This window comes from Sander vitreus, chromosome 3, assembly GCF_031162955.1.
Source record: "Sander vitreus isolate 19-12246 chromosome 3, sanVit1, whole genome shotgun sequence".
NCBI classification, from domain to species: domain Eukaryota; kingdom Metazoa; phylum Chordata; class Actinopteri; order Perciformes; family Percidae; genus Sander; species Sander vitreus.
Genome location: NC_135857.1, coordinates 12063912 through 12083812, shown reverse-complemented (window position 1 = coordinate 12083812; position 19901 = coordinate 12063912). Strand labels below are relative to the sequence as shown.

The window sequence follows — 19901 nt, the reverse complement described above, 5'->3', positions numbered from 1 at the left end:
ACACCCATTTACTGGGTGAAATTCTTGTGTTTTACCTTAAGTTCTTCCGGGACACAAACGCCAATCCCCCGCTAAGAAGTCCTGTGTTTAGGGACCCTTGCACTACCCCCAACCTCCTCCCTACACAGATTTGTCTTATACAGCTGCAGTCAATCTGAAGCTAATATATATGTGAAATACATACAAATTGCAGTGCTTTTCATTGCTATATGTATGAATGGTTCATGAGAACAGCCTGAATAAAGATATACTGTGTCAATTATCAAACACTAATAGAGAGCATACTATATACTATTATTATTTGTATACTTTGACTGACAATCAATCCTCCTTTTCCCTACAACAATAAGAAGCACCATAAAGAGAAGATTATTCTTGAGTGTGCCCTGGGATCACCTGTAGAGTTCTGGGCTGTGTTAGGATACATAGGACTCTTAGCTATGTTATGTGTTGTACTGTTTTTTTTGGCTAGAAAGTTACCTGATATTTTCAATGAAGCTAAATTCGTCACCTTCAGCTTGATATTCTGTACAGTTTAGATCACTTTTATCCCAGCATATGTCAGCTCTCCTGGGAAGTTCACTGTAGCTGTGGATATAGTTGCTATTCTGGCCTCCTATTATGGACTTCTGTTGTGCATTTTTACCCCCTATTGTTATGTTATTTTACTGAGGCCAGAACAAAATAGCAAAAAGCATGTGATGGCCAAAGCAAAGGATATTCAATGTCAATTTTACATTGTTTTGATTCCTTTCCGTATTTTGTATTAGTATTAATAATGTTAATTAATTGCTCAGTGTTAAAGTTCTCAAATCATGTTCTTCCCCATTATGTAAAGGAAATATACTGTTCTTCCTGAATTACTAGTCCCCTTATATTAAAGATGTTGCACATATTATATATCATAATTAATAATCAATCAATAAAATATCTTAATATGTCATTACATACAACATATATTTCTTATTTATATTTCACACCTGTATACAATATGTATGTTATTACATGTATTATGATAAGACATCCTGAACAATTTGATCCTTATTAAATTAGTTTGTTCCATCCATCCATCCATTGTTGTCAGCTTATCTGGGGTTGGGTCGCTTTCCCGAACCACATTAACCAGCTCTGACTGGGTCCCGAGGTGTTCCCAGGCCAGGGTGGGGATATAGTCCCTCCACCTAGTCCTGGGTCTTCCCCGAGGCCTTCTCCCAGCTGGACGTGCCTGGAACACCTCCCTAGGGAGGCGCCCAGGGGGCATCCTTACCAGATGCCCAGACCCCCTCAACTGGCTCCTTTCGACACAAAGGAGCAGTGGCTCTACTCCGAGTTCCTCACGGATGACTGAGCTTCTTACCCTCTCTCTAAGGGATTCGCCAGCCACCCTCCTGAGGAAACCCATTTTGGCTGCTTGTACCCTGGACCCGATCATACGCCTTCTCCAGATCCACAAATCACATGTAGACCAGATGGGCATACTCCCAGGCCCCCTCAAGGATCCTTGCGAGAGTGAAGAGCTGATCCGTTGTTCCACGACCAGGAAGGAAACCGCATTGTTCCTCTTCAATCTGAGGTTTGACTATCGGCCGAACCCTCCTTTCCAGCACCTTGGAGTAGACTTTACTAGGGAAGCTGAGAAGTGTGATACCCCTGTAATTGGCACACACTCTATGGTCCACCTTTTTGAACAGGGGAACCATCTCCCCAGTCTGCCACTCCTTAGGTACTGTCCCAAACTTCCACGCAATGTTAAAGAGGTGTGTCATCCAAGACAGCCCTCCACACCAAGAACTTTCAGCATTTCTAGACGAATCTCATCAATCCCTGGGGCTTTGCCACTGTGGAGTTGTTTGACTACCTCACTGACTTCCACCAGGGAAATTGACAACAATCCCCTATCATACTCCAGCTCTGCCTTTAACAAAGAGGACGTGTTAGTTGGATTCAGGAGTTCCTCAAAGTGCTCCTTCCACCGCCCAATTACCTCCTTAGTTTAGGTCAACAGCATCCCATCCTTACTGTACACAGCTTGGATGGTTCCCTGTTGAAAAGGTGGTGAAAGGTTTTCCAGAAGCACCTTGCTGCATCCAGAGTCCTCTGGGATAACATATCCCGGAAAGACTCCTTCAGTCGGACGGCTTCCCTGACCACCGCTGTCCACCACGGTGTTCAAGGGTTACCGCCCCTTGAGGCACCTAAGACCCTACGACCACAGCTCCCCGCAACATTGTCCACTCGGGCTCGATGCCCCCAGTCTCCACTGGGATGCACAAAAAGCCCTGCCAAAAAAAATTCTGATTTATAAAACCGTGCGTACGCACATCTTTAAGCAATGTTCCCTTCATAAATCACAGATTACCCACAAGCGTGCGTACGTGGATCAGCCTCTTATCCCGCCCTGTACACGCCCATTTTTAACCATAAATAGTCAATGCAAAGCACCTCATGTAGGTTTTGTCACGAACAGTATTAAAGTTTGGACCGATAACGAGGACATAGAGTGTAACGATTGCGCAAGAGCTTAACGTCTGTATTTTCAGACTTTGACATTTGATTTAATCTTCATTATAACGTGGATGATATGGAAAAAAATGTGGCATCAATACTTGAAAATATTACGAGTAAGCGTTATTCCTACATTTACTTTCTGCAGTCTGACTAACACCTCACCATCTGCGTCGCCAATTCCCATTGTCTTCAAAATGTGCGTACGCATGAGTCAGAGTGTGCGTTCACATTCTCCCGTCAAGTTTGTTTTGCATAAATCACAACTTTTGCGTGGGAAGTGGCGTACACACATTTTCAGCCCCGTTTTGTGCGTACGCCACGTTTATAAATGAGACCCCAGGTCTGTCCAGAGTCTTCCCCCAACGTGAAGCACAAAATGTATTGGGCTGTATGGCTCCTTTACATGGGTGAACACACAGCTACGCAAACACCAGTGTAGCATGTCTGCGTCTGCCTCTACACCTGCATAGTATATGCCCGGCACTTAAAATGATATAAGCTTGTGACATAATAAGCAAACATTAATGATTGATATTATTATTTACACCTGTGCTTTTCCTGGTGTGACTTGTTATGTCAGCTGTAAAAAGCCCCATGTTAAAAAGACATGCAACAAGCATTAGATGGTGGTAAGCATAGTTATTCATCGACTATAATTAGATGCGCGACATAACCTAAGTGGAGAATTGTATATTATACACATACCACTCGGCTACACTCAGAATGAACAGAAACTGTTAACAAGACATCAGCCACGGCCTGTCCAAACAGCTTGCTAGCTTCACGGTTATGGGGTGACACACTGAACAAAGTAGAATCTGCACACAGTTCAGTCCACTACTTCTTCTTGTAGAGAATGACATAGAGAAGAGTTTAAAAAAAGTCTCATAAATTGTGACTGCTTGGTAATAAATGCATTTTTGAGATAATATACATGGCTTGCCGTTAAATAAATGATCTTTAAAAAATATATTTAGTGTTAATGCACACTTAACAGTCATATACATATTTTCAGTATTTAGTACTGCATGCTTACAGAATCAGCTGTAAAAATGTAAAGGCCTTAACCAAGTTGGTCTTAAAGTACTCGAAACCTATGAGAATGATCGTTATTAGGAAACAGGGCCCATGTGTATTCTTGTCAGATTCATTCTGCATGCCTGACTTCCTTCAGGTTGTACGCAAATTAAAAAGGTATTTGCATGTAGCTCTGAGAATGGACCATTAAGTTGCCTCCTACACCTGAGTAGCCAACGGGAAGCTATAAAATACATCCTTGCAAGATTCCGGACTGTGCCAAAGGCGAGGCTCTGAGATGACAACAGTCACATTTGTCTTCTTGACACTGTTCACTTGGATGGTGTCATCTGGCACAGGGTTTAGACTGGACCAGTGTACGGAGCTCAGTCAGTATGGCCATGATGAAGAGACAAAGGGCTGCAGCTCAAGTGCGTCATATAAAAACTCTGTTTTTCATGACAAAACAAAACGGACACTGACATGTGACAGGTGAGTAAATTGTTGCTAAATTGCAGTGTTTTCTGTTTTCTCCATTACTCCTTTTGTATCTTGCTCATTAACTTCCTTTTTGTTTTGCCAAGGACATGGATACCCAGTGTGGTTTCCCACAGATTCATTGGCAATTAGCTTGTAATTTAATGATTTCCTCAGTGGGGAACCAGTCTGAATAATGGGGGCCTTTTGTTGCTCTTTGTTTTGTTAAGTACCTGGATACGCCAGTGTGGTTCCCACATATTTATCAGCAATTAGCTTGTGGTTTAATGATTTCCTCAGCGGGAACCAACCTAAATTAAAAGAGGCCTAAACACCATATTGAGAGATCCTTCAAGACAATTAGACAATTTCTCTAGAGAAGCTTTTATGAGTCAATTATAATTTAAAGTAATTTTACTGTAATTATATACAAACAATATTACAGTTGGGTCATGCTTTCCGTGTTGCACTGTTAAATTTGAAGAGGTTGTTTCTACAATTTATTTGGCTTTTTAAATGACAGTTTAGCTTATGTCTACAAATGGTGAGCAGATGGGTTAATAATGCAATGTATGACTGTAGTTAAGGCTTAATTATGCAATACTTTGTTACATAATGTGATCATGAACTGATCTGTTTGTTCTTTTCTCACCTGTACAGATCTCCTGACATGAGTGTTGCCTCATACAGGATTTTCACACAGGACAAAATAAAAAAAGACTATACCCTCTTTCCTGGTGTGACTTTGAACTGCATGGTCTTTAATGGCTGTGTGAACTTGTTGCAAAGAGTGGAGGGACCTGTTATGCACAACAGGCATGTCTGCAAGTGTACATGTCAGCAGTTGTTGGTGTATTTCCTGTCTAAGACCAGCTGTCTGCTATTTACAATAGAGGTGAGCGCCGGAGTCACAGCAATCATCCATCGTTGCATAAAAAATTAAAAAAATTAGATTATTGCCTGTCTTGTGTGTAGAAAAATATTTCTGCCCACACCAATTTATTATGAAATGTATTAATGATCTTTTTTTCTCCATACAGATGAAGACTGATAATCACAGTACATATTTGAATTATCGAAGTATCTGTCCTTCATCTGTTCTGAGATTTGTGGTTTACTGCTCCCACGTCATTAGCCTTGTTCGAGTGGACTACTGGAAAACATTGGATTGTATCTGCAAATGTAAGGCATGCAACCTTAGGGTCAAAACCCTGCAAAGCTTTTTGCACAGAAGAAGAGAACTTGGACCTGCATTTCCAGAATTCCTTATCTTTATCCTGACTGACAGCCAATTGAGCCTGATGTCCTCAGAAGAATCAAAGACAATGTGTGTCAGGATCTGCTATGTGCAGGTTTGCATGTACATCTACAGTATTTCTGTGCAGTGCCTTCATTATGCCTCAGTCTCTCTAGAGTGGTGTGTTTCACAGCAACATATCATACCAGATAGGCGAGTAATAACACATATAAACATAATACAGTAAACTTTAAAAGCAGAAGTATTTCATCCATGCCAGCAAGTTATTAGTTGTAATTAAGCTTATAAAAACAGGTAATGCATTTAACATTTTATTGTCAGAGATGGCTGCTGTTATAGAGGTTTACATATACGTGTAGGCATTCTGGATAAAATCTTCTATCACAGTACATATAACTATATTTAGAATAGATATTGTGATATAGAAATTTATTGGAAATTAAAATGATAAACTGTCCATAGATATGGATAGATTGGGCTAATTCAGTGGATTTATATGCAGTGATACAAATCATGTGTTATATAATCCAATATGACCATGCCCATGCTGTGTTTGGCTGTTCACCTGTCTCTGAATCTGCAGGAGCTCGTCAGAGTAACCTGGAACACCTGAGTGTGCCCAGACTATTTGAAAAATGTACTGCATTAAATCGAACCCATTTAGACCAAATTAACTACAGAATGGGATGTGGAAATCAGTGGAGTAGGGTGTGCATGAGTGAAGATGTGTGTGTGCATGAGGGAGAAGGTCAAGCAAAGCATAATGAAACTGAACCACATAAACAAACCAAAAGAGATATCAACAAATCCAAGGAGAACAGGAACAGCAACATCCAGCCACAGGCAGCGAGACCAGAGCTGCACTGCAGCCAGGCTTAAATAGCCTGGGCACACTCAGGTATTCCAGGTTACTCTGACGAGGTCCTGCAGCGTCAGAGATAGATGAACAGCCACACACAGCAGGGGTTGTCAAACACAGTTTCACTAAAGTATCATATCGCCTAACTATATTTGAATGTGATATTTGTGCAGTTACTAACTTTCTTATCTTGTTAACAGATGCCATCAAAGCTCTCCGCACCACACTGTCCAACTGAAGCATTTCTGACACAAGCAGGTATATTAAAAAACAAAACATAAATATCATTCATTGCAAGAAAGCCTGCTGTTAATTCCTTTCAAAAGTTTTTAATTTAACACTTTTATTTCCTCAGATGGCATCAAATTTACTATTCATACAGGCAAGGTAGAGGGTGTGCGGCTTTCAGACAGCAGCAGATGGGTTGCAAGATCTTTTCTGGCAGCGTTGGTACTGCTTGGGATCTACATGACAAGAATACAAATATCACCATACAGAAGCCGTCTTGCTCATGGCAGTAACTCCACAACAATGATGCTTTTTACCATGACCTGGCGCTGTTTTTCACCATCAGTTACTGTCCATCAGCCCTCTGAGTGGTCCCGGGTAGCTGTCGGGATCTCTTTCGTTGTCTGCCACTCAAGAGTTCTGGGGAGAACTGTACATGTGTTTATTGCCTGCAGGGTTGCTTATACTTTAATGAAATTGTTTTGTCCCACACAACAGCAATTTAGGGCTCTGCCTGTTACTGTGTTGATTATCTGGTTGATCTTTAGCCCTCCTTTTTCAAATAAGAACATAAAACACCGGTTTGAAGACATAGTTATTGAGGGTCGTGTGGGAACACTAAGATCCTGGGCTGTGTTAGGACAGCTAGGGCTACTGGCTACTTTGTACTGTGTGTTTGTCTCACTTTCCATTTTGCTAAAATCAATCCTAACTAGATTGAATATTTTTTGTGTCCTCTTACGTGTGCAACTAGTAACTAGTCTCCAAAATCCAGGGGTACCAACAAAATATGTATTGGTTATTAAGATCAACAGGTTAATTTAAAAATATATATCGTTGGACCTGCCATACTGTATCTAAATTTGAATATGATGTGGAAACTCTGAATCTAAAATTGAACCTATAATGTAAACAAAGGAATAATGAAAATATCATGGACAAATTAAGTGTACCACTCTCATTATTATCCTCAGCAGCTGAGGTGATGGTGCTCTTAGTGAATACTTAATTGTCAACATTATTTTTTTATTTATTTTTTCATCTTACACAAGACAGCAGACACTTTAGATTGATTTAAGTCCATAATAGTTCAATGTAATAAGCCTCTGTTAAATGATGTCTCTATTTAACAATAATAATAATATAATATAATATAGTAATAACAAATAAGCCATTATAAATGTGCATGTTTATGCTTTGGAACTCAAGATATAGTTACAGGTGCATATATTACTGAACAATCTCAATAAGTATGAATAAATAATTAATAAAACAATTAATAATAGTTAATTAATTACATATTTTAGCAAGAACCCTTTGAAATGAATCATACTTATATGCATGACGTCATATGTTTATTAGTCATGAATGCAGGGTCATGCATCAATTGATGCATTCATAAATAAAGGGCATTACTGGCATTAGCACTCTACCCTGAACTAAACTTTCCTTTGGGGAACACTGAAGACCATGTGACCTCGTTTGCTACCACAAAGACCTCTCACTCATTAACCAGCTAAACTAAAACTCACTACTAACAGAAGCCCCATTCTCACGTCTCTTCCTCATCACCTATAAAACAGATTTTAAATATTATTATCATTTAAAAAAGTTTCACATGACAGAAAAAGTAGCTACAAAAACACACACATGTCAAATAAAATAAAACTAATCAGCATCACCCATTATCAAAAAACACAAATAGACTGCTGCACCAGAGTCACCATATTTTAAAAGTATCCCTAATGCGTTTGACATTTGGTTTGATTTACGAATGTTTTCTACCTTGGGAAGTCTGCAAATTAATACATAAGATTTCTTATGACCTGTGGGTACATATATGAACAAATAATAAGCAAGATGGAAACACAAGAACATTATTATTGCACAACATTGGCCTATTTGAGCAGCACAGAGACACACAGACAGGTGAGCTGCAGGCTCTCAGGTAAGCTCTGATGTCACAATGAAAATGCTGGCTATAAATTATTGAGTTTAATTTAAAATAAAACATAAGTGGAAGGTTTGGAGATGGTTTAAATATAGGGTTATGTCATGCAGCATGATTTTATTTACTGCAGAAAATTCATGAGTTGATAAAACTGCAGAATCTCTGGATTGAAAATGGTGTAAAGCAAAGCAAGGCAAGTTTATGTAACCCAGATGATAAATACATTAAGAAGAGAAGTAATAAATAGTTACAAATCATCATTTTGATAAGAAAGTTCATAGTAATTAAGTTGTCATTGTAAAAAAAACATCATTTTGATAAAGAGATACTTTTACTGTCTTAAGTCACAATTAGGTACTTTTATTTTGAAACACCACGATGCACGTTAGCTACATGCGGTGCTGGAAAACAGACGAGAGAGAAGGAAGACGGTAATTTTGTTTTGCAAGCGCCATATTTAGTTTCTGGAGGTGCTGAACCTTGAAAAGTGATTAAGAAGTTAATGAAGACACTGAAGTTGTTTGGGAACATTTAATAAAAGGACTGTAAACTTTTAAATAGTGTTTGATGAAGACAAGTTTTTTGTCACAACCCTGTCTCGGTAAGCTAGCCTGTTCATCCTTATGTTAGTTAACAGCCTGAATCACTCATGTCATATTTTAGTTGGATTTATGCTAAGAAATATCTCCATAAAAGAAAGATGTGTATTTGTATTGTACTTTTACTATGAGTGGTACATTTTAAGTTATCAAGTGAATGGAAAGATATTTTGTTGAAATAAGCTTTCACTTTTGTTTTGAAAGGTTAAACCTGATTCTAAGTTATGTTTTCATGTGTGAAATGCATATGAGGTGCTAATTTGAAGTCTTTATCCCAATGCTTTATACTGAAACGAACTAATTATCTTTTGGTACAATTGTAAGCTTATTGCTGTTGTGAATTGAAGTACTTATTTGAATTCAAGGTATTCTATCTGATTACTTTGTATTGGTTAACTGAATGGTATTCACTACTTTTCAGCATGTAGAAGTATATGCAGTTCTGTAAATATTTATTTTTACACACTGGAGTTAATGTTGTACAACATGTGAACACGGGAGCATTTGATAGATGAATGTAAAAGCAACCTGCATAAGGAAACGAGTTATGAAACTTAAAAGGTTATAACCTGGTTGTGAATGCAGGTCAAGTTTTTGGTTGGATCTGAAAAGTCCTGGAAGAAGATTCATCGATCTCCATAGATGGCGAGCCAACCCAGTTTGATTTCTGTCACTGAATCCTGTCCACTGAAGGAGCCGGGTGCCCTATCTGCTTCGTGGTAGGATTGTACCAACCACTGGTCACTGCACTGGTCATCACTCTTCGGATAGCCACACACTGACTAACTTGACTTTACACTTGAAGCAAGGATTGGAAAATGAACTTTCATTTAAATTCAAGGAAACACAACAAGTCAACCTAAAGGACAATTTATTTTATTTATTTTCAAAGGGCCCATTTTATTTTTTTTACATGTGTAAATGTATTTGCCTGGTTCAATTACACATTTGGTTACTAAAGTCTAAGTAACTTTAACCCTGGTGTGCGTCTGCTCATTGCACTTGAACTCCCCTCCTCACGAACCTAGAGCGAAGGTGTACTTACCCAGGAGTGGGTTACATTTATTTATAGAGCACCTTCTCATACACAGAGGTCATTCAAAGTGCTTTACAGGCAAAAAAACAAAAAACAAAAATAAAATAAAACAGCAAACAGATTGTTCAAACAGGATAGCACATTTCTTTTCTAATTTATTCATTGTGAATCTTATATATTTTCTACATTTAATCTCAAATGTAGGCTGTCTCTATGTGTGTAAGTTTGTATGCAAAATATATAGAGCAAGTGCACACATACACAACTGTGCATTTGGGCGTCCACCAAAATAAATCCCAGTACCTATTTGCAATGCTGCACAAAACAAGGCTTTCTAGGCCCAACACTGATTTAAACTTTATTGTTGATATTGTGTGTGCGTATATGCAAGATGGTGTGCATATTGTGTTTTCTGAATATGACAATCATCTTTCCCTGTTGTACAAATATTACCCATCTAAGATTGTTGTGCCCTGTGGGAAATAAATCAACCTTTTATGAAGTGAGCAGGTCTACCTGCATCACGCGCAGTTGTTATAAGAGCTGTGTCCTCACCTCTATCAAAAGATGCCAAGCAAACATGCATGAGCTGCAGAGAGCTATTATCTTAACACTGTATGTCCTTTACCTGAACAGAGTTTCTGGCTGTGAACTGTTCAGTAGGTTTGACATGCCAAGTTTGTTCAAGCATGGAGACATAATGATCGGGGGGATTTTTCCGGTTTTCAACAAAGAGATAAGTAGAACTTCTACGTTTGAGAGCAAGCCACTTGGAGTGAAGTGTGAAGGGTAAGTTTTGATATATCTATTTTACTTCGCACGTGCTCATCTACTCTTATCTTACACACATGCCAATGTATGTACATGTACAGCAGCAGCGCTGTAGTTTACAACCTGTTTCAATCACCAAAACCTTTTTAGATTTGACCTGAGAGCTTTTCGATGGACCCAAATGATGATATTTGCAATTGAAGAAATCAACAAAGATCCTGCTCTCCTCTCAAATATATCTCTTGGCTATAGGATCCTTAACTCTTGTGCATCTCCTACAAATACTATACGTGCTGCACTAACACTGGCTAGTGGACCAGAGAAAATGGAACTGAATTCCCCTTGTCCTCCAGCTATATCTGCCCTCATAGCAGAGTCAGGATCATCTCAGTCTATAGCTGTGGCTGGAACTCTTGGACCATTTGGAGTGCCTATAGTAAGAGATTAAATGAGAGGTTTTATTGCATTAGAGTCAATGCTTTTGTAGTTTTTGTGACATTTTTGATGTTCTTTTTATAGGTAAGTTACTTCTCAACATGTATCTGCCTAAGTGACAGATCTAAATACCCTACGTTTTTTCGGACAATCCCAAGTGACTACTTCCAGACAAAAGCTTTGGCAGCACTGGTCAAACGTTTTGGCTGGGAGTGGATTGGGGTCATACAGTCAGACAATGACTATGGGCGAAGTGGTATCCTGGCTTTTACTGAGGAGGTTCAAAAGCTTGGGGTTTGTATTGCATTTGTTGGTACAATTCTACGTACATACACTATGGATAAAATTCTGCATGTTGTGGAAATGATCAAGCAGTCGACTGTCAAAGTCGTCATTGCTTTTGTTCCAGAGGGTGACTTTTATCCTTTGATGAAAGAGGTTGTGAAACAGAATATTACAGGAATTCAGTGGATTGCTAGTGAGGCCTGGATAACAGCAACTCGACCCTCCACACCTGAAATCTACCAAGCTTTTGGTGGAACCCTAGGATTTGTGGTGCAGAAGATGGCTATTCCAAATCTAAAACCATTTCTTACAGCCATTAGCCCTTATACTGATCCAAGTGCAGCCTTTGTGAGGGATTTCTGGGAGATTATGGTCAGCTGTCAACCTGTTTTACCTGGGGAACACACAGGTACTGAGGCATCTAATAAAATATGCAAAGGCAATGAGACAATAATGAATTCCCAGGATGTGTTCTTCAATGTAACACAGCTCAGAGTGTCCTATAATGTGTATAAAGCAGTTTATGCCATTGCACATGCCCTGCATCAGCTGGTATTTTGTCAGCCAGTCGGGGAAAAAACAATGAGGCCATGTTTGAATATATCAGAAATTCAGCCCAAAGAGGTGAGAAACAAAAAGTAAAATCTACAATATCTTCTGCAAATGACCAACGAATGTATCTATACGAATTATCTTGTCAATATGAACACGTAGAAATATCTAATAAATAATCTGCTCCTTTCCTCAGGTCACTGATCACCTACAAAAGGTGCATTTTAGGAATCAGTTTGGGGATAATGTATTTTTTGATGTCAATGGTGACTTTCCTGCTTCTTATGATATTATCAACTGGCAGCTGAAAGATGGGCAAGTGCAACATGTCACACTGGGTAATTTTGCATCTGTTGCTAACGGTGATTATAAGATCAGCATCCAGGAAGAAGAAATTGTGTGGAGGACAGGGAAAACGGTATTTGCAAAGACTTTTTTTTCATGCACTCAGCTTACACATTTTGAAGCATGGGATCTCCTGTTTGAAAAAATAAGATCAATCAAATATGGCTGCACCATTGTTACATTGTTTTTTTTTTCTCAGGTTCCGAAGTCGGTGTGCTCTAATGTTTGTCCAGTAGGAACCAGGAAAGCTCAAATGAAGGGGAAACCCACCTGCTGTTTTGACTGTATCCAATGTGCTGATGGAACTATAGCCAACTCAACAGGTATGAAGGCATGTATGCCATACCCAAACATACACAATCCAATATCATAGCATGTATTTATTCTTTGCATATATTTTATGTTAAAAAATATTACTGTTACTGCACCATATTGAATTGTCTATTTACTTGCATTTTTTACTTAAGTTTATTTTTATTTTCTGCAAATTTAACATCCAGACACAGAACTGATTATTTCTGATCATGTTCAACAGGTGCAGCCGACTGCACACCATGTCCACAGGAATACTGGTCCAATGAGAAGAAAGACAAATGCATTCCTAAAACAATTGAGTTTCTGACATATCATGAGCCAATGGGAATAGCTATCACAGTTGTATCCCTGTTTGGGGCCTCCCTGTCCCTGACCATAATGATGGTCTTTATCCGCTACAGAGAGACTCCTGTGATAAAGGCCAGCAACTCCGAGCTGAGCTGTTTCCTGTTGTTTTCTCTTTTTTTGTGTTTTCTCTGTCCCCTCACTTTCATCGGCAGACCCACAGTCTGGACATGCATGCTGCGCCACACAGCTTTCAGTGTGACATTTGCACTTTGTATTTCATGTGTCTTGGGAAAAACTATTGTTGTTGTTACAGCTTTCAAAGCCACATTTCCTGGCAACAAATTTGCAGGAAAGTTTGGTCCGGCACAGCAAAGGACGATAGTTTGCTCCTGCACTTTGATTCAGATGATAATATGTGTGTTGTGGCTTAAATTAAGCCCACCTTTCCCAGACATGGTTTTCAGATACAGCAATAAGAAGATTATTTTAGAATGTAACACAGGCTCTGAGGCTGCTTTCTATGCAGTGCTGGGGTACATAGGGATCCTTGCAATACTGTGTTTGGTCCTGGCATTTCTAGCAAGAAAGTTACCTGATAACTTTAATGAAGCCAAATTTATCACCTTCAGCATGCTAATATTCTGTGCTGTCTGGATCACCTTTATCCCAGCGTACGTCAGCTCTCCTGGGAAGTTCACTGTAGCTGTGGAAATATTTGCAATTTTGTCTTCAGCATTTGGCTTATTAATTAGTATTTTTGCACCTAAATGTTACATAATATTGATCAAGCCAGAGAAAAATACCAAGAAGCATGTCATGGGAAAAACTTTGAACTCAAAAATATGATTTCTTAATTTTACACAATAATGCTACTGTTACTTCTACCTTGTACATAACTAGTGCAGTACCCACTAGTGCCGATTGCTTGATCTTTGGTTTTGCTGCTTGCAGCTTTTTCGAGAACCTCTAATCCAGATAACTTTACACTCGACATTGCGCTTCCTTAGGTCCTGAGCAATACGCATGCCATGACATAGTTGCGCCACCTAGCAATGCTAAAACCTATGCGTTATTTGCCAATAGCTAGCTGTTTAGGATAACAAGTCCCCCAAACTATGCAACAAGGTTGTTTCCTACAGACATAGACTTCTTCCATTTTAGTTAGATGTACTGCAGAAGTAGTAAAATATGACTAAATCAAAATGTAGCACTTTATATAATACAGTTTTCATCAATAAGTACAATATTTAATTAATACTTTACATAATTTGACATTAAAGATGCACAAGGGGTACTGTGCTGTAAGTGAAAACCATGGATGGAAATTATTATTTGATATTTATTAATTATCACTGAATGCATTTGCCAGTAATTGATGAATGAGCATTTTGTATTGCATATTCATTGAATCATTGTAATTTTAGTTAACAAATCATTACATTATGTAATATCATGCATTGTTTATTGTTTCATAAAAGAGTATTTACACTCTGTGTATGTTAGATTGTGTATAACTAATGTGTTACAAAAAGGGAAATATTTGTGTGAAAAGAATATGGATTCCTCATATTTTGGGACACAGTTTAATTATTAATTGTACATTTAACATGCATACAAATGAGTAATAATTCACAAAAACGTCATTGTTTTGTCTAAAGTATAATTGCCAATAGACAAAAATCAAACATCTGGCTCTGGATCAATTGTATTTTATTTCTATACCTAATTTTATTTCATTTAAACACTGTAACTAATACAAATACAACTTTAAATAATAATAATACATAAAAGATAACATTAACCATGGATGGGATGTGCTCCACTTCATCTAAAATTCTATTTAATAAAGTAATAGGTGTACTAATCTCTGGATGACAACATATGTGGTACTTGCATTGGGGCAACTAGTATTGACACAACAGTATTTAAAAAAACATTTGCTTTATTGGATTTGCAGCATTATTCTATGACAACACATAATTTACATATTTCATTGCAATTGCTTCCTTATACATGTTAATTATTCAGCAAAACATGTAATGCCATTTTCATCTTTGAATCAAGTTTTTCTTGCTGTTTTTTTCCGGTTTCAGAATTATGACATAGCACTTTGGAGCAAAAATGCAAAACAGGAGACCAAAAGCTGAGGCTAAAATAGCAAAAATATGGACAGCCACTGTATATTTCCCTGCTGTGCTCACATAAACTGGAATAAAAGTAATCCACACTGCGAAGAATATCAGCATGCTGAAGGTGATGAACTTCGCCTCATTGAAATTATCAGGTAGCTTCCGAGCCAAAAATGCCATTAGGAAGCACATGCAGGCCAAGATGCCGATGTATCCAAGAACACACCAGAAGCCAACCTCTGAACCAGTAACACACTCAATGATGAGGGTAGCACTGTAATCTGTGTTGTTGTTGGCATGAGGTGGACTGGTGAGCAGCCAGACAACACAGATTATTACCTGAGCGGAGGGAAAAACAGGATGTTCATTTTAAATCAACACAGTTGAAAAGATTTGTATAGAGTGTATTTGTGGAAAGTGTTTATACCTGAACAGCTGTTCCTAGTACCACACTTGCTCTCTGCTGGTTGGGTCCAAACCACTTCATGACATTACTTCCTGGCAGTGTGGACCTGAAAGCCATTAGGACCACAACTGTCTTGGCCAGGAGGCACGAAATGCATAGGGCAAAACTGATTCCAAATGCTGGGTACCTGATACGGCAAAGCCAGTCTGAAGGCTCACCAATGAACAGCAGGCCAACAAGGAAGCAGACAGCAAGAAACACCAAGAGAAGGAGGCTCAATTCCATGTTGTTGGCCCGAACCAGAGGCGTGTCTTTGTATGTGAAGAATATGGCGAGGATGGAAAGGGAAAAACAAGCTCCGAGGATAGATACAACACACAGCACAATACCCATTAACTCATTGTAAGACAGGAACTCAATAGTCTTTGGGATGCAGAGATCTCTGCCTTTATTGGGCCATGTGTTTTCTGAGCAACGTGAGCACTCTAAAGAATCTGGAGATGAGAAGAGAAATCTTTAGTTTAGAAAAGCCACAATTAGATACAAGCAGATGAAGAGAAAAAGTGATTAAAGCCATAACACAACACACCAGTCGTATTACTAACTTCTCCCTCAGCACAGGGGACACAGTCAAAACAGCAGATGGGTTCCCCCTTTCTCCTGGCGATGCGGGAACCTGGAGGACAACTGTCGCTGCATACAGACCGGAAAGCCTGAGAGGCAAAGTTCAGCCACTCAGAAAGACACTGATTTTAATTAATATTAGACAGTGTCTCTGCATATACACATTTAATGTGTATATTCATATACACATTAAAAGGTGTGATCACTTTAGCTAGACATTCACATTACAATAACATTGTAGTTATACTTCACTGCAAGTTGTTATCACAATCAATATTGGGTTATTAGTGGGGTTTATGTTTGGAACATTCACATACAATTGATGTCAGCATAAACAGGTTATATTTGAAGGTTACATTTTCTTCTGTTTGTTTAACAAATTATTTTGCACAATAATGAGAACAAATTAGCTGATGTGTTGATCAACAGTTCATACAAGAGCCTAAGAGGTGAACATGGTCTCAAGCCTGTTTGTAGAGAACACACCTGCTTCCCAACAGGCCACTGAATCACTGAGTCATTTATGACCAGGCTGCGTCCAGCAGACGAGGCGTCGTCATAGAAACCTACTTTTACCAATTGTAGTGAGCCGTCAGACATCCTTTGCCAGTTCATAAGATCATAATAAGCAATGGGGTCACCGTTTTGATCAAAGTTGACTTTCTCCCCCAGTGAAGAAAAATGTGCACGCTTCATGTAGTGAATTAGCTGAGGAAGCAAGGGAAACAGGTTATCTAAACACAAACATTGGTGCTTTTCTTTCTCATCCTTTATTATTTTTTTACTTAGCTACAATTAGTCTCACCTGCCAAGGTTTAACATTCTTTGGGTCTGCACAGGTGCCATTAGGTAAAGGCCCTTGTCCGACTATGCAGTTACTCATATCTTGCAAAGCATGGGCCACCAAATACACAGCCTTGTAGACATTGTATGACACTCTTAGCTGTGTCACATCAGAATAGGCAGAGTAAACAGCATTTAAATCCTCAGTCCCTTTACATGGCAATCTGTCGAGGTAGTTGTCGCCCATGTGAGAGTGGCTGTTCACTGACCCGTTCAGTCGGCAGTTAAACATCTCTTCCCAAAATTCTGCCAAGAAAGCTGATTCATAAATACTGGATGGTCTGAGACTCGTGAGGTGTTGTTTCAGCCCTGGAATCACATCAGCTCGCCGGATGGCAAATCCTAGTGTTCCTGTCAGCAGATCTCCAAACTCTTCCCAGAGTGATTTGGCAGTCGACCAAGCCTCACTAGCTATCCACTGCAGGCCGGTTATATTCCGATGTCGGATCTCTCTCAGAATGTAATTCATCTCTGACTCACTACAGAAGTTAATGATGACTTTTGGTGAAGCCATCTAAACAGTTAAAATATATGTATAGTTAATATTTAATGCAATAACTTTCATTAAGTTGCATTGGATGTCTTCATATTTATATGAATATGATTGACATTCAAGCAGCTATAATAATATAGAGCACTTAAAATTACTGCACTAATGAACTGATATAATATGGACAGTAAATGAACATGCCAAAATAAATTTTAGCAAAAATAAATAAATGAATTAACAGGAACATGTTACATGGAAATTTAGTTCAATATATCAGCTTGAAAAGGTTCAAAAGAAGTTGAGAAACTGTGTCAGAAAAGAGTTGAATTAACTTTATGATTTTTTGTCAGGACAAAGTTTGTAGCATTGCAACACTAAGCTTGGTTAAGTTTAATGAAACAAACTTTGAGATTTAATGTTAGGGCAGTAAATATTCAATCACATTTCTAATTATTGTAATGTGATCGAAACAAAGAACAATTTAACTACAAAAGTTGTAAATGAAAGGGTTATATAAATGTTCATGAGTATATATTTTTTGTCTGTTTAAAGAAACTCAGACTTAATTGAGTCTCTCAACTATACCCTATGCCCTTGACTAAACACTATCACAATGTAGCACCACAAACTAGGGCCTCAAATGACTTAACATTGATCTAATGACTTAACATCGATTTAACAAAGAAAATATAAGTTTTAGGAAGCTAGTATTTGTTGCAGGTGTTTATGCTATTTTGTCTTTTAGATGTTTTGTCCACTTGTCTGTATGTATGGAAACTTTGTATTGACCCATAGATACCTGAATAACATCCAGAAGCTCATCTAGAGCCTGCTGACTCAGGACTATAGGGTAGACGTGAGTGTAGGCAGCACACACACCGTACTGCACCGACTCCTGCAGGAAGAGCTGGATGGCAAAGCGAGCATAATCAGATTCCATGCCAATGACTCCCACCCAGGTCCAGCCAAAATATCTAACCAGCTGGGCCAGGGCTCTGATCTGGAAGGTGTCACTGGGCATGGTGCGCATGAAAGTGGGGAAATCCCTTTGGTTACTCAGACAGCTGCAGGATGCAAAATAGCTCACCTGGTATTATAGAAAACAACAATTAACCTTCAAGAATCAAATTTCACCACACAATACCACCTTCCTTACAAGCAGTCAGTACTGCAGTTTTCCCTGTACTAAGCAACTTAACCACTCAACTGTAAAAAGGGAAGATGAGTTTAAAAAATAGACATGTTCTATAAATTTTGTCATTGTTTACACTGTAAGCATAATACTGCATTACAAGCAATGTATACTTGAATGTCTGATCAACAGCAAGACATTCTAGCCGTCTCCACTGAAAACCATGCTCTGCCATATTTGGAATGTTTCACTTGAATTGAATGATAAAGTGTAAATTCAACATGTTACAATGGGAGTATCTGAAAAGTGCATGATCTGAAAAATTAAATGGGGCTTCTTAAATTTCTCTGTAAAGTGGATGTTTTAGAGAAGCATGGTTTAACCAGTACAGCAATGATTTGCAACAGTATGGTACTTGATGAATATAAAACAAACATAAAAGGCATGGCAAAAACAGAAAGATTATTAACACTATCACAACAAAAGCTCACACACTATCAGGCAGTCTCACCAGGGGTATATGGAAAGAACCCAGGCTTCTTAGCAGAGCCATAGACAACCCAGAAGCAGCATCTCCTATGATTACTGGGGACACAGTACTTTGTACGGCAGCACAGCCTAAATTAGAAATAATGTTCCTTTCTTGACCATTGCTTCTGTTCACTCTGGTGCCTATCTCTGGCTGGCCGTTCACCAACAGCAAAGCTGCTCTCTGTGACACAGAAATGTCATTACAGCTGTCACGGATGTGGAAACCCAGCTTGAGCTGTGGCAGTAGGTCACTGCGCTGGTTGATTTCTTTAATTGCAAAAGTCATAGTCTGCATCCAGCGCAAGGCGCGAGAGCTGAAACTGCACAAAAGTGAAAAGCAGTTCATCACACAGCACAAATATATGTGTATATTAAAATACACACATACATGCATAAATAAATAATCCAATTTAATATAATCTACTTTGAACAACACAAGCCAACTAATATCACATTTAGTCAAATATTCACTCACTACTTATGCATATTAGCTGTTGGTTTTGTTTTGTATGTTGGAAGAGAAGACACAGGGCTGTAGTGTAGAGGGAATAAGCCCCCTATAACTACATCTCCATCTTCATACAGACTGTTTTTCTCCTCTTCCCCCAAGAAAACACAGTTATCCAGAGAAGCAGCTGAGCTAGGTTTGCCCCCAAAGAGAGAAAGTAGCATAAGAAGCTTTGCAGCCGGCATTGTCATAGCTAGTCCAGGTTTGACGGAACGTTCTAGCTAAATATTAACTCCTGAATACTCAAGCTTCCCTTTGAGCCACATACACATTATGATATTTAAGGATGCAGCTGATTTTTATAAGGTAGTTAG

At 38.7% G+C, this 19901-nt stretch overlaps 2 protein-coding genes across 3 annotated transcripts; one reads left to right on the top strand and one right to left on the bottom strand.

The window, feature by feature from the left end:
- The first annotated feature begins 8677 nt into the window (after positions 1 to 8677).
- Positions 8678 to 13827, top strand: olfcn1 (olfactory receptor C family, n1). 2 transcript variants are annotated; one of them, XM_078245991.1, is made up of 7 exons: positions 8678 to 8899; positions 9483 to 10722; positions 10855 to 11140; positions 11224 to 12048; positions 12173 to 12394; positions 12521 to 12644; positions 12857 to 13827. In XM_078245991.1, the coding sequence occupies exons 2-7, from the start codon at positions 10325 to 10327 to the stop codon at positions 13768 to 13770; spliced, it is 2769 nt and encodes a 922-aa protein (XP_078102117.1). In that variant the 5' UTR covers positions 8678 to 8899; positions 9483 to 10324; the 3' UTR covers positions 13771 to 13827. The 2 variants fall into 2 exon arrangements, with proteins under 2 accessions (XP_078102117.1, XP_078102116.1); XM_078245990.1 differs by having other exon boundaries at positions 12173 to 12644.
- A 1145-nt stretch (positions 13828 to 14972) lies between these two features.
- On the bottom strand, positions 14973 to 19691 carry LOC144515285 (extracellular calcium-sensing receptor-like). Its single transcript, XM_078245994.1, has 8 exons — positions 19555 to 19691; positions 19060 to 19399; positions 18216 to 18503; positions 16889 to 17440; positions 16570 to 16791; positions 16049 to 16172; positions 15481 to 15953; positions 14973 to 15392 (listed from the first exon to the last, which is right to left on the bottom strand). Exons 1-8 carry the CDS (start codon positions 19563 to 19565, stop codon positions 14973 to 14975), a joined length of 2430 nt encoding a protein of 809 aa, XP_078102120.1. The 5' UTR covers positions 19566 to 19691.
- Positions 19692 to 19901: the final 210 nt, after the last annotated feature.